The 13,626-nt window shown below is 42.9% G+C and overlaps 2 protein-coding genes across 2 annotated transcripts; one reads left to right on the forward strand and one right to left on the reverse strand.

The window, feature by feature from the left end:
• Positions 1–1,568: 1,568 nt before the first annotated feature.
• On the reverse strand, positions 1,569–7,715 carry LOC118792189 (protein ABHD1-like). Its single transcript, XM_036549953.1, has 9 exons — positions 6,593–7,715; positions 5,800–5,960; positions 4,953–5,135; positions 4,778–4,823; positions 3,974–4,086; positions 3,259–3,432; positions 3,031–3,079; positions 2,757–2,922; positions 1,569–2,145 (listed from the first exon to the last, which is right to left on the reverse strand). The coding sequence occupies exons 1-9, from the start codon at positions 6,710–6,712 to the stop codon at positions 1,889–1,891; spliced, it is 1,269 nt and encodes a 422-aa protein (XP_036405846.1). The 5' UTR covers positions 6,713–7,715; the 3' UTR covers positions 1,569–1,888.
• A 2,120-nt stretch (positions 7,716–9,835) lies between these two features.
• Positions 9,836–13,626, forward strand: LOC118792460 (interferon-induced protein 44-like). The gene is made up of 6 exons (XM_036550314.1): positions 9,836–9,867; positions 10,286–10,481; positions 10,778–10,930; positions 11,213–11,384; positions 12,592–12,692; positions 13,137–13,626. The coding sequence occupies exons 1-6, from the start codon at positions 9,836–9,838 to the stop codon at positions 13,311–13,313; spliced, it is 831 nt and encodes a 276-aa protein (XP_036406207.1). The 3' UTR covers positions 13,314–13,626.

Below are 13,626 nucleotides of genomic sequence, written 5' to 3' on the forward strand. Positions count from 1 at the left end.
CCAGGGATCAGTTGATTTTCAGTTACAACACTGCAGGTTGCATTTCCTGTCTTTGAATCATGTGCGTGTACAGAGACACACACGCTGCATGTACCCTGTGCCTTAACTGTGGTAAAAATATCAGTAGTTACCTTAGTCATGCTCACAAACACAGAACAAGAAAAACTAATTCTACTTAAATTACACATCAGTGCAGTATTCCTGTGCAAAAAGACTAGCACCTCAATTGTCTCTGCGAATGAGTGAATACAGGAGCCAACGGTATCCAATCCACAGCCATCCGGCCATTCAGACTCTCCACTCCGCAATATACAAGATGCTATAAGAAGGGTTACGATGGGTGAGCCCCATGCTTTAGGGAAATGACATTAGTAATAGTAATTAAATCCAAATACTTCACTGTATCAAAGCCCATGGGGCTTAATTTCATGGTTAGCAAACACAGCACACAGCTGTCTATCCGCAACATGTGCATAGGAATTGTTGCAATTTGCAAAGGAAATTTTGAAAAGAGGAATTTGAGACAAAGGAAAGTGGTCTGGCAGAAGGAGGAAAGGGAGGTGGACATCACTGTGAAACACGGAGGAGGTGTAATGAATGTGTGACCATCGACTGCCATGTCAAGCCAGTGTGACAACGCTGCCTTGAAGATTGAACACAGGTTAAATGGGCCAGGCACACAGTGAGAAAGCAAACTCTTCCCTTCGCAAACACAGCACTACCTGCTCTCACTGGTCAACGTGCGAGGGACAAAATACAACACACAGCAAACACTATCATTTTTGATCACTGGACCTTTTCGGAGCCTGAAATACTGAAAGGAGTTGCAGGAGGTAACTGTTAAGACCATGAAAATCAGACCCCTACTGTACTTGATGTCACTTTGTGTCACAGAATCTACACTCTGTGCACCATTCGCTTTTATAGAGTGGAGTACCATAATGCTATACATGGAAGCACATACAGATATTCTATGCTGTGTCCCAAATCACTGCATAAACCCTACACAGAGAGCCTCTTGGGGTGTCCGTCAACTTGCTGCGTGTGCAGATTTTCAAAGTGTTCATTAAATTCCATTCAATAAAGACTACATGTGATGTATAATACACTGGAGTTAATTTCATTTTACAGACCTATAAATCACTATAGCTACAAACCTATTTAAAAATATCAAAACAAACTAAAATGAAAGCCATAAAACAAAAACAGATTCATACACACCAAGAAAAACCTGTCCTCTGATGGTCACCCCAAATTTACTTGGTCAATCCAAACTGGGCCATGGTTTTGTATTAATGACAGTGCATGCACATACCTGAAAAAAAGGGCTTAATTTTAACTGCAGCCTTCCACTGACGATGATGTAAAATGAACCCTTATGCACAAACCCAAACCCTACATAATGCACTTATTCTCTTGAGGGGGGCAACTGGGGACACAGACATAGTATCACTAAACAGACTCCCAGAGAAGACCCACCAAATGTGTGTACTACCCCTCCTAGTGGAGCACCAATGAAAACTGACCACACAGCAGGACTGCATGTAGTGTACCATGGCATCAAGTCACACATTCCTGCTCTACTCCCGCTCCAGGTTCTGACAGGAACAACCAAACACTGTTCAGACAAACTCTCACATTTAACTACGACAATGGGAGGCCTGCAACTCTAATTTACAGATCGATAAGGCATTAGTTCTGTAAGTCATCTGTGATCTATAGGTCATCCTGAAAGTGTGATCATTCAGCTATGAGGCCAGATTACAAACTGTTGTACTGTTGGCCTGTGCTTAGTCCTTTTAAATTTCTTATTACTGATGAGAGCCTGAGATGTGGGGGGTGATGGGGTTATGGTTGTGTTACTGAGTGCAACGGAAGTAATCTTTCTTCATACGCGGGCCCGCTCAGGTGACCGGCCCGCCGAGGAAGCTGGGGGCAGCCCGCCGGTGGGGTCGTCCCTGATCCCGCAGGCCCCCTTCAGGTCCCCGGGGTGTTCAAACGCCGCCTGGATGAACTGGCCGAAGAGCCGGTCCATGTAGCCCTCTCCTCGGGGGAAGAGGCCCTCCAGGAAGCCGATGTGGCCGCCGTGGGCAGTCACCAGGAGCGCGACGTTGGGCAGGCGTTGGGCCAGGGAAAGAGGGAGGGCTGAGGACAACAAGAGCAGGAGTGTGAGGTATGGTGCCCACAGTGAAAGGTTAACAGATAACAACCCACGATATAAAAACCACAGCTCACCTGAAATAATAAAGGCTTTGGTATTTTTTAAGTTTAGGTTTTTCAATGTAGGATAGATTACACCTGAATTTCAGTGTCCTAACCTCCCTCATAATATGAAATGAAAATAGTTAAGATCAAAATATGTAGCTAGCCAGGTGATAACAACAGTGTCTCCTGTAAAGCTTCTTAATTTACCGATTGTGGTATGTACCGGGAATTGTAAAACTACATAAACCAAATGAACCCCGAGGAGACGTTGTTAAAAAGCATGCACTGCTGTTAAAAAGTACACAATGCTGTTAAATGTCAACATAAAACCCAGGGAAAGCTTCTAATTTTACACCTTTTTAAATCTGCCTGTTAAGACCCTTTTGGTCTGTGCTTGAGTAAAAACCAATCTCAATGCTCCAAGCAGATCATTAAATTCAGTTAAAAATGTGAGGTTAACTACTGACACCTTTCTATGATGGACTGTCATTACTGTAGCTGTAGTTGTGAAGGTGCTCCCTGAGCTAAGCTCCCGTTTATGGGTTCCTCACCGTGTTTGGGGGAGAAAGGGTCGTCAGCAGCATTAAGGCACAGCACGGGAATAGCAGTTTGGGGCAGCTTGTATCCAGGGCTGGCGTCCACGTAGTAGTCCCGACAGGACTTGTAGCCAAACATAACGGAGGTGTACCGCTCGTCGAACTCACGGATGGTCCGAGCCTGGGGGGGGGGGGGGGGGGGGGGGGGGGGGGGGGCGACAAAGGAGAGGTGTCACTCTGCGGGCACCAGGTCACTCCTGCATCGCGCGGCGGAGGGTCTGCGGCCTACCTTCAGCACGTGCTCCACGTCCACCACGGTCTCCAGCATCTTTCTGTGCCTGCGGAGACAGCACGCGCCAGTCAGGCTAAACGAAGCACGCGCCCAACGGCAAAAGACGCTGCAACGCCACCAACGGCCCACGCTCCACTCAAAGGGCTTAATTACGTTCCACTGGGACGGCGGGGGCCGAGTCACGCGGTGACCCGAGGCTGGGGACGGCGGCGTCGGCCGGCTCACCTGTTGATGGCGCGGCACAGGTTCCCGGTGAGGTGCCTGTTGAAAAGCAGCCGGTTGATTGGCCTCTCCAGGGAGGCGCAGGACTCCAGCGTGTCCCAGCTGACAGACATGGTGAGCCCCGCCAGCAGCCCCGCTTCGCTGCCCTTTCGAGCCAGGTAGTTTAACAGCAGCATCCTGGGAAACGGGAGGAGTCAGGGTGGTGGGGGGGGGGGTCACATAAGGTCTTCATCTGATCACAGTATAGAGCTGGCCTTTTTTATTACTCGTCATCAGGAGAGACCTGTCAGCATTTCCCTGATCGTTCTCTTGTTTTTTCACATCAGTTTCAGCCCTGATAGCTGTTATTATCTTCAATTCAAACTTCAATCCACACATCCACTTTGTATATTATGATGTACAAGTGGTATTTCTACAAAAATGAACTAGTTCACTCTGCTATCGACGATTCAAATTATTATCATTTAACTTTCCTTAGACTCACATAAAAGTATGAAGAATACCACAACCAAACAATGAGACCAAACATTTACCTAGTAGATTTATCAAGGCGGATTTATAAACGTTTGGTAACAGACAACAGAGTGGTAATAGATCACAAGAGTCCCAACATACACAGAAGTCACAATTAAATTTATAACACGGTTTGTAATGAAGATGTGCAATGAATTCAACTTGGTTGGACTGGTCACGAGTTTTTGAGGCCACATGTACTCACCCCCCCAGGGAGACCCCCGTCCCCAGCAGCGGTGCCTGTGGAAAGAGCTCCCTCACATGCTGGATCACGCGCTCCAGGTCGGAGGTGTCAGCTGCACAGAACGTTAGGGGAGTCTGGAGGAGTGGAGACACAGGGTTACTGGGAGAGAGACAGAGGGTGAACAGAAGCGATGCAGAGGATTATGGGAAGAGGGATCAAGGATTTCAGACAAAGAAAAATTGAGTTACTGTACACACATCTGGAAAATAAGTCAGTACTTACAACACTAGACAGGAGACATTTTTATGGCAAGTATGTAAGTAAGTTTGCACAACTGTTGCCTATTGTAGTATGTTTCAATGGCATAGAAGAACATTTTTTTCACTGTTCATTCAAAATAATTACACTTTAACCCACCTACAAGACAATAATTTCATTTCACATTTTGCAGGTGAGAGCAAGATAAAGAAAGCTTTTGCAAAAATGCACCAAACTACTTCTTAAAATGTCACCTGGCATGCATCTACTAGAATTAAGACCCAGAGAAAGTGTTTGGTTGGACAAATCAAGAACTTCTAATTCCACCTTTTAAGGGCCATTGACTTGATGCGTTATAGAGATGTACAGTAAACCTCTTTCTGTGAAGGTCATTGTCAAATAGCCCTTCACTTTCCAAAAAATGTAAACATTAATATCAAGGTCCAATTACACATTACACACAGTCTATACAGTAGAAGCCCTTTAAGATGGGCTGAGGTTTCATATTCATACTTTATATTTTTATTTTTTTACAGTCTCAAACTGCAATCACTCTCTCTTACTCACCAGTAACTCTTCCCCCCCAAAGCCTCTGTTATTAAACACCACAGATCTAGACAGAGAAGGAGACAGACAGGGAGAGTCAAATCAGCACACTGAGCCCAGAGCCCCCGTGCCCACACACCAAGCAAGCAGCGAGACCCACTCGCAGTTAAAGACAGGTCAGAGGTTACTGGCTCACCTGTAGCCTCGGCGAGTTGCCTGGCTCACAGCATGCAGAACGTACGTCTGCTGGCTGTTTCCCGTCAGGCCCGGCAGAATCAGCACGGTGGGCCGAGTGGAACCCTCTGGGTAGGTGGTGCTGCTTGCGTTGTCCACCCAGTCAAGAGAGATCTGACCCCCATCCCTGGTTTTGATCAGCTCACTGGGGAAAACAGGGCCAGGCACATTCAGATAGACCCACAGGCTGAGGCAAAAACACTTATTGCTACTTTTGCAGCTTCGTGACCATCCCACCAAACCTCCCAGTTGTAAAGGGGAGGCTTTTAGGCTGTGGCTGGCTGGAGTGTTTTGACTTACATAAAGGGAGAGAACACTAAACTTAGGTTCTGCAGTGACAAAGAATTTACGGAAGAAGCAGGCCATTAAAATTACAGAAAACTGCAGAACCAAACATTGTCAAACAGTACTCCGCACATGCACTCAGGATGCAGTTTTTATTTAAATCAAGCCCTTGTACTTTAAGCGGCCAAAATATCTTCCCCCATGCAATAAACTTGACCCGGCTGTGAGATTTCAGAGGCATCACTGTTACCCCTATGGAATGACATATGAAATCCAACAAGCAATCCTGGGCGTACAGACATGGAAGCACTGAGGACAGGATTCCTTTCCTCTCAAACTGCACACAACAGACGTCAAGACATTGGCTTTTTTGACATTGCGCCAATTACCTAAATATGTTCAAAGCTCATTTCAGCTGCCTCTTTAGAGAGGAAAAAAGAGATCATAGATCTGGCAGTGCTGACGCGATAAAAGCAGGCAGTCTCCTGCAAAGCCGCAGGCGGCATGGGAAAGGTCACCCTTACTTCCTGTATGTCACCGACGGGCTGGACTTGATGAGCACGCGGACCAGGGTCTGCAGCCGGCCGCCCCAGCACCAAGGCGTGGGCCGGAACCGTTCGGCCACCACGGGACAGTGGCGTTCCAGGAAGACACGGAACCCATCGCTGCACACCAGGATCGGCGTCTGCACGGAGAGCGAGAGGACAATCACTTTCCCACATTCAATCACCACGGCAACGAAGCCACCGTGACGCGATCTGTACATTCACAGCTGTGCGATTAAGCACCAGTGGAGGAGGAAAAAAGCCAAGGACTGGAAGACAGACAGACAGACTGATGATTTCTATGCATTCCGTAGAAGACGGCGTGTTCTAAATCACACACATGCAAGACTATTTGAAATCCCCGCTCTCTAGATGAATGAGTGCAACTTCGCCCGTTTTAAGAAAGCACTGTGAGGTTATGCACGTTGGGAAACCGAGCTATTTCACCTCACATTCTTTAGTTACTGCAATGACAGACATAAAAGTCGGTAAAGGGTGGGTTATAGCTTTGTAGGGTTACCAGCCATATCCTACAGGGGTGTTCAAATTTTAGTTACTGTTATCTCAATTAAAGTCTTGTATTTCAAGGGCAAAAAATAGCATACCTGTTTACTTAAAAAAATAATTGAGTAGCACATTTGCAGCCCTGTAGGACAAAGCATACCCCAGTAAATAGCCATGGAAGGGTAAATAGAAAGCATCCTGCAGCCAAGCTAAGGTAGTGCGTGATCTTAGGATATAATAACACCATCGTTTCCATTAAGTGACTAACCTCACCCTCACATCCCCAGAGGTAATAAGCGACGGCTGTGATGGTGCCGACGACCATAGTATAAGGTCTGAAGACGTAATCCACGCATACTTTCCACAGTTCAGAATAGGACAGCAGCATGACAAACCACTGGTGACAGCCAAGTGAATCAACGAAGCAAATGACAACTGCCCACCCACAAGCCAACAAAAACTTCAGGTTTGACCGCGTAGCTACCACGGGGGAAAAATGGCCTACCTGAAGCAGAACACCTCTTGCAGCTTCCAGCCAAGCTAACTGGCGGAAAAATTAACACTACAATGATAAAAACAGAAATTCAAGAATAGACACACGACCATGGAGGAACTACCAATAGCTTGCTAGTTACTTATGGTGGGTCATGTGGTCTGGTAATTACTTACATCGCTAACTAGCTAGTAGCCATTAAAAGTAAAAAGAACAGCCTATCTGAACCAGTTAGGTATCTATATCAATGTATCTGCCGTAGTACAGTTAGCTACCTCACTTGATAGCTTATGTCAGTGCAAATATGCTACTAGCAACGACTTTGATGATAAAGAAAATGATTTTAAAAAGTGCTTCAGTTCAATTTGTAAAAATGCAGCTAGCTAGCTAATTAACGCAATACGTTGCGTTGGACGTAAAAATTAAGTGCAATCACCGGCATAGACCGGCCTGACTTTTTTCAAGTAATTTTCACAGTAAACATGTATTCGTCACTAACAGCGATAATGTTACATCTTAAAGATGCTGGCCATAAAGTGACCATTCAAAATACAACTATCTAACATAACGGAATAAAAAGATGAGCACAAAACAATCAATTCGAGAGGACAACATGGAGTCGATAAGGTCACTGTCGTGCTACCAAAAAGCAAACGAAACAAGGACCCACGGTATAGCTGTCCCCAAACCTGCCTTAATAAGAAACATCTAAAATAGGGATGTCACGCTGTCGTCTCCTCCTCAGTTCAGATCCTGTCAGTGCTCTGTGAACTCGAACCCCTCCAATGTTAAATGATTTGGTTTGCGATTAGGGAAAACGGCGCTGCCTTGCTTCACTTCTTCATCGTTGGTGTTAAACCGAAGTAGCTATCTAACCGGCTACACAGAATCCACAGCTGACGTTGGATGACGTCACACTAAACAAGGGACGGCGAAAGCCACTTCCGTTCTGTGATTTCAGAGTGCCTAACCTTATTCAGTTTATGTTAAATACACTTGGTGGCGCATCATTCACAGTAGCAATAATAAACAAATTAATGAAAAGAAACATCTTTGTGCATTTGAAAAGAATGCTTAAATATAACATATTTAACTCAAGATGATAAGCTTACTGTCAGTGTAAACCACAACAGGGACCAACAGAGATTCGTACATTTATATTAACATGCAACTTCCTTCATGGAAATTAACAGGAACATGCCATCATATAATATAGAAGGTGTCCCGGTTTATTTTAGCTTTTAACAGAAACGGCCTATTACAAAAGTAATCTGTAAGAGCTATTTCTAAACGTAAGATTGAGTTGTGCACCGGTAAGCTTGTAAATGGAGCATTATTTCGCAATATACATTTTCTTCACAACGGAAGACCAGAATAATATGAATAAACAAAACAGTAGGCGATACATCAACTGTGCTTTCTCATTACCCAAATGAATAGATTAGTTTTTATACATTTATTATTGTGTGGCCCTACATTAAGGGAAAGATTGTCCATTGTGCTGATCCCAAGACATTTCAATGTCGACTCTTTTATCCACAAGATGATTTTTATTAATATACGGCAGGGAGCGGGGGTTACCCATAACTTCACCATTATATCTTCATCACGATTGCATTCACAATGCCTTAAAATTCATAACGAATGAAAAATAGTAAATTCTTTCTGAACAGGATACCATCAATCATTAAACCTAAGATAAAGGTATATAGAACTCTCCCTTTGATAATATTATAAGCAAATCAAGAAGCGCGTCTCTTGGGGGTCCCCTGGGGTCATCTATGGTTTATGTTGGCAAATAGGCAGTACTTATTTGCATGTTAGCAAATGACTTTGAGTAAATATAATAATGCGGAAATATATGGAAAAATGGATGCCATACCTTTATTTCTGCATGTGCTTAATTGTTTTGGTTGTTAACTTACTACTTCATTCACCTTGTTTCAATATTCAAACTTTAAAGGAATATGACAAATTGAATATATTTTCGTGTTATAGTAGGCCTAAATGGTAATCTGTCTATGAAGTCTGTGAACATGAGCAGGCATTAAAATTATATTCGATGCACTTTTATAAATAGTCTGCTTTTGAAAACGAATCTGGGGATATGCCTATTTGTTTTGTTTTTTTTACATTTCACCCAAGTTACTGTATATAAGTAATCATGTGGATCTCAAAACATCTCGAGCGATGGGACAGTTTCATGAAACTCGTTTCGCGAGTTTCATGAAGCAGCGCTTTCGATTTTGGTGTATAAACTTGCTAGGGAAGTTTCGGTGGAGAACAAGCAGTTCCTCCCTGTTGTATCCTACCTTGCTGACTTGAACTTATTTTCTCAATAGCGTATTTCTATTCCATCTGCCATGTCTTCCGTGACTTCTCAACTGGGGTTAGAAAGAGAGAGGCAATTGCGAAAGCTTTTTCCAGAACCAGTGAATTTCTGTCTGCTATACAAGGGGAGCCACCATGGATTCGAAATTGAAACTTTGAAGGTAAAATCTTATGATCAAGGGAGGTTTATTCTTCTTGTGTATTTACAATCAGGAGCGGTCCGGGGAGGTTACTTCAGTAAACCTTTTCCAAAGCATAACAGAAAAAGTCAGGATAGCGAAGCTTTCCTGTTCTCGGTGGATGAACAAAATGCAACCTGCTTTCCCGTCAAGGAGCAGAGGCATGCGTTTCATGCAACCAGTTATTCAGTATCTTTTGGAAATTGCCTGTGCTTGTGTTCTGATGAGGGGAAATCTTACCTAACCTCAACCTATGACAGTATTTACGGTGAAATTTGGAAAGAGGCAAACTCATGCTGCGTGGAAGTGGAGGTGCATCGCGTGCAAGGTAGGAGCTTGCCACTTCACCTTTAAACCTGCATTCAGGTCAAGCCAGAGGGAATTAACATGGGTTACAGTGAATAGGATCAGAACAGCATCACCTATGTTGCATAATTGTACCGTTTTTTTCTTAACAATCAGACTTTTATGCCGTCCTCTTAGATTCCGGAAATCTACTGCTCAACCCATGGAGGGAGGTGACATGGACAGAGAAGTACGGTATTTAGAACAGTTCTGGTCACATGTTTGTCAATGATGTGGTACTTTCAGCTGACTTTTCAGTTTCAGTTCAGGTGATTTATGTACTTATGCACTTCTGCATAAACGTAAAGAGTCCTCTTTTTTAAAAAAGTCTATGTGTCACTGCAACGAGATTACAGTGTGTAACCTCTGCAGTTTTAAACTTCCTTGCTTAAGTATGTCTCTCCCGTTGTCAGCCTGCTTAATATGCTCATTTGCATGTGGCAATAGGAAAGAAACAGCAAACAAAAAGGCATCTGAAAGCCTCGGTCATTATGTTTACAGGTATCAGGGAAAGTAGAGGCAGCTCTAGTCCTTGTGGAAGGTGTTATAACAGAGCTACATGCTAATGCCATCATATGGATGTACTCATTTCTCTACAAATGCTTATTTTCAGGAACAGAGAAACTCTGAGGAAGAATCTGGTCTCTTATAATCCCACCTATGAGTCACTGTCAAAGGTGAAGATTCTCCTGGTGGGTCCAGTTGGTGCTGGGAAATCCAGCTTTATCAACTCCATAATATCTGTGATGTACAGGCATGTCACCCAAATGCCTATCATTGGCTGTCACCCAGATGGCTTCACCAAGAAGGTAGAATGGAAATGCTCTCTCCCTCTTTTTCTCTCTCTCAGCCTCACAAAGTTCATCCAGCTTTTCATTCAAATTTTGTTTTCCCTCACAATCCATTTTAAAATTAATGTTACTCCTTGCAGCCTAGGTATTTACTGTAAATTAAACTCATGACTGTATCTGTTCAATGGTATAAAATAACTCAGATAAGCCCAATTACAGCTAAAGTCAAACCTGAGCTGTTGTGAAGGTAAATGTGTGTGTACTGTAAGAGCATACTGTCAATGTAATGCAACCCTTTTCCTTGTCCCTCCAAGCTGAGGTGCTATGATATCCGGGCAGAGAAAGGTGGCCAGCCCACAGCCCTGACCCTGTGTGATGCCATGGGGTTTGGGGATAGCGAAGAGACTGGCCTGACCCTCCACGACACCTTGGCAGTTATCAAAGGCCATGTACCCGAGGGACACAAGGTATTCAACATGTCACATAAAACAATATTAAAATTCTCTTTGGATGCCAGGATCCTTATCACATTGAACACAAAAATGTATTCAAATAAGACTTCATTCTATATATGAGGCCAGTGATCTAGTTCATCATTTCTAACATTGTGTAAAATTGTCTTTTTGCAATTTCTGTCAGTAAGGGTCTATTTTGATTAACCTTTTAGAATTACATTACATCCACCAGTCTCCTGACTGATCTCTTCTGTCTGCTGTTTGGGTGCATAATCCTGACATGTTTTGCTCCAGTTTGATCGTGAAGCTCCCATCAATCACAACACAGCAGGCTACCACCTATCACCAGCACTGAAAGACAAAATACACTGTGCCGTGTTTGTTCTGGATGCATGCAAAGTGTTGTCCTACAGTGGAAGTCTGGAAGAGATGCTGAAGAGGGTTAACAGTGAGCTCTCAGACCTGGGTGAGCTTAATGAAGTTTTATAATTCTGTGGTTTATAAATTTGTGTTGGAGATTAGGAGAGGGAACATTTCAAGATTCATTGGCAGGAATAGGACTTGTGGTACACTCATAGCCTTCCATTACATTGGGCATTTGTGCATGTGTTGCTTACTTTTTGAGGGAAAGCTAACATCCCCTGCCCCCACCCAAATAAACACACACACACACACACACTTGTGATAAACTATTTACAAGGGAACATTTATGTTGCTGTCATTCTTTATTAATTATTAATCCACCTGGCAATCAGTTGTTGTTCTCTTGAAATATTCCACAGCACATTATTATTTAACTATATAGCATGGGAGAATAAACATTTCAGAGAGCAATTCATTTTTAGCTAAAGGCAATTTTTCTCAGAATGCTACATTTTATTGAAATAGCATATGCTATGGAAATCAAAACACTCCAAAGATATGTGTCTGTGTTCCTTTCCTAGTTAAGTACATCAAGCTACTTAGTGCTTATAATTAGCTGGATACATCTTTTTGATGACAGGTCAGCTTTGGTTTGGCTATAGCTGGCTGGTTAATCCACTCCAATATCTCTGCTAGATAACAAAGTATAACTACCGTTTTTTGTGCAATATATCTACAATGTTTTACTAAAAGCTGAAGAGTTAACCGATTCTGATACCTGGCTTGCTGATGTTGTAGTCTTCAGAGGTACAAGGTTGCAGTAGCAGTGTTCCTAATCAAACGAGCACCTGCAACCTTTACCCACAAATCTACTTACTCCATCTACTGATCCACAAGGCTACCCTTTTTTACACAAATGAAAAACTATTCTCTGTGGAAGCCTTCCAAAATATGAAGTGACAGTTTATCACCTACTTTGGCAATTATCTATGCCACTCAATGGATTTCACATGTGGAATCAGTGGTGTATGTGACAGGTTAAATGTAAAATATTCAGTCAAGTCAAGAATCTCTATTTAATGTAAATCCAATGTACTTTGACCTTATCTCTGAATGAAAAACGAAACAGGAAGAACTATGATTTTTTTTTTTGTTTCTTGTGAAATAAATGCAAAATTTGCAAGAAATAGAAAAAATGTAACACTAAATGTGTAGTAAAGATCATTTTTCTAGTTAGATGTAGATGTTAGTGCTCAGAGCAGTTGACCAACCCCACCTCTGACTGCAGAATTCCCCCCCCCCCCTCACAGAAATCCCCCACATGGTCCTGCTGACCCACGTGGACCAGGTGTGCCATGCAGTCCAGGAGGATGTGCAGTATGTCTACACCAGCCGCATTGTGCAGGAGAGGGTAAGGACACTGGGGCGCCTCTGTGCTGTGTCATTTCTACACAGCTCTTACCTCCCCATGCCAACAAAGACCTCAGTTACACAGCTGCCATGATTAAATGTCATGTAGGGGATGACTTTCTGTACATCAAAAGAAATTAGATCCAATGTGATGAATCTAACTGTGCCCAATAATTTAAATTATTTATAATAAATTATTTTTGGTGTTTTAATACGTTTGTTATTAATTTAATATGATGGGTAAATAATCATGCTTTTTAAGCATCAACATGAAAACAGGTGACATTTTGGGTGAAATTATATTTTGTAGGCTCAAAACCCAACAGTTTTGATGCATGTCTTGAATTATGGCTGAAGCAGAAGTCAACAGAAGTGGTAAATTGTACAAAATGACTGTCTGCCGTATTCAGTCAGTAATGCCCTTTGTTTTTTTTTTGTGTTGCAGGTGGAGAAGGCAGCAAAGCTGGTGGGCTTGCCAGTGTCCTCTGTGTTCCCAGTAAGGAACTATGCCAGGGAGAATGTGGTGAACTGCAATGTGGACATACTCATGCTTAGTGCAATCAGTGAAATGCTTCAAGCCATTGATGATGTATTTGATTTTTACACACCCTCTACACAATAAGTGAAACACTAATTTACCCTAAAAATTTTGACACTGACTTAACACACATTGCTCTGCTTTCTCATGTAGTCAGGGCAGTGCATATTATTTCATAGAAACACAGTAAAATGCTGATGCGAATCGCAGTGCTTGCTAGTATTGTATGCCACTATCACTGAAGGATTCTTCTTCTGGCTCTACCACTATAGCACCTGTGGTAATATATCAGTTTGCTCTTAAAAACTGGCCAACATCTGTGCATAGATGTCTGTAAGCAGGTAAAGGACCAATGACTCCATACAAGTTAAAACAGTGTGAAAAATCTGTTGGAAAA

The sequence above is a fragment of the Megalops cyprinoides genome, chromosome 17 (genome assembly GCF_013368585.1).
Source record: "Megalops cyprinoides isolate fMegCyp1 chromosome 17, fMegCyp1.pri, whole genome shotgun sequence".
In the NCBI taxonomy this organism is placed as follows: Eukaryota; Metazoa; Chordata; class Actinopteri; order Elopiformes; family Megalopidae; genus Megalops; species Megalops cyprinoides.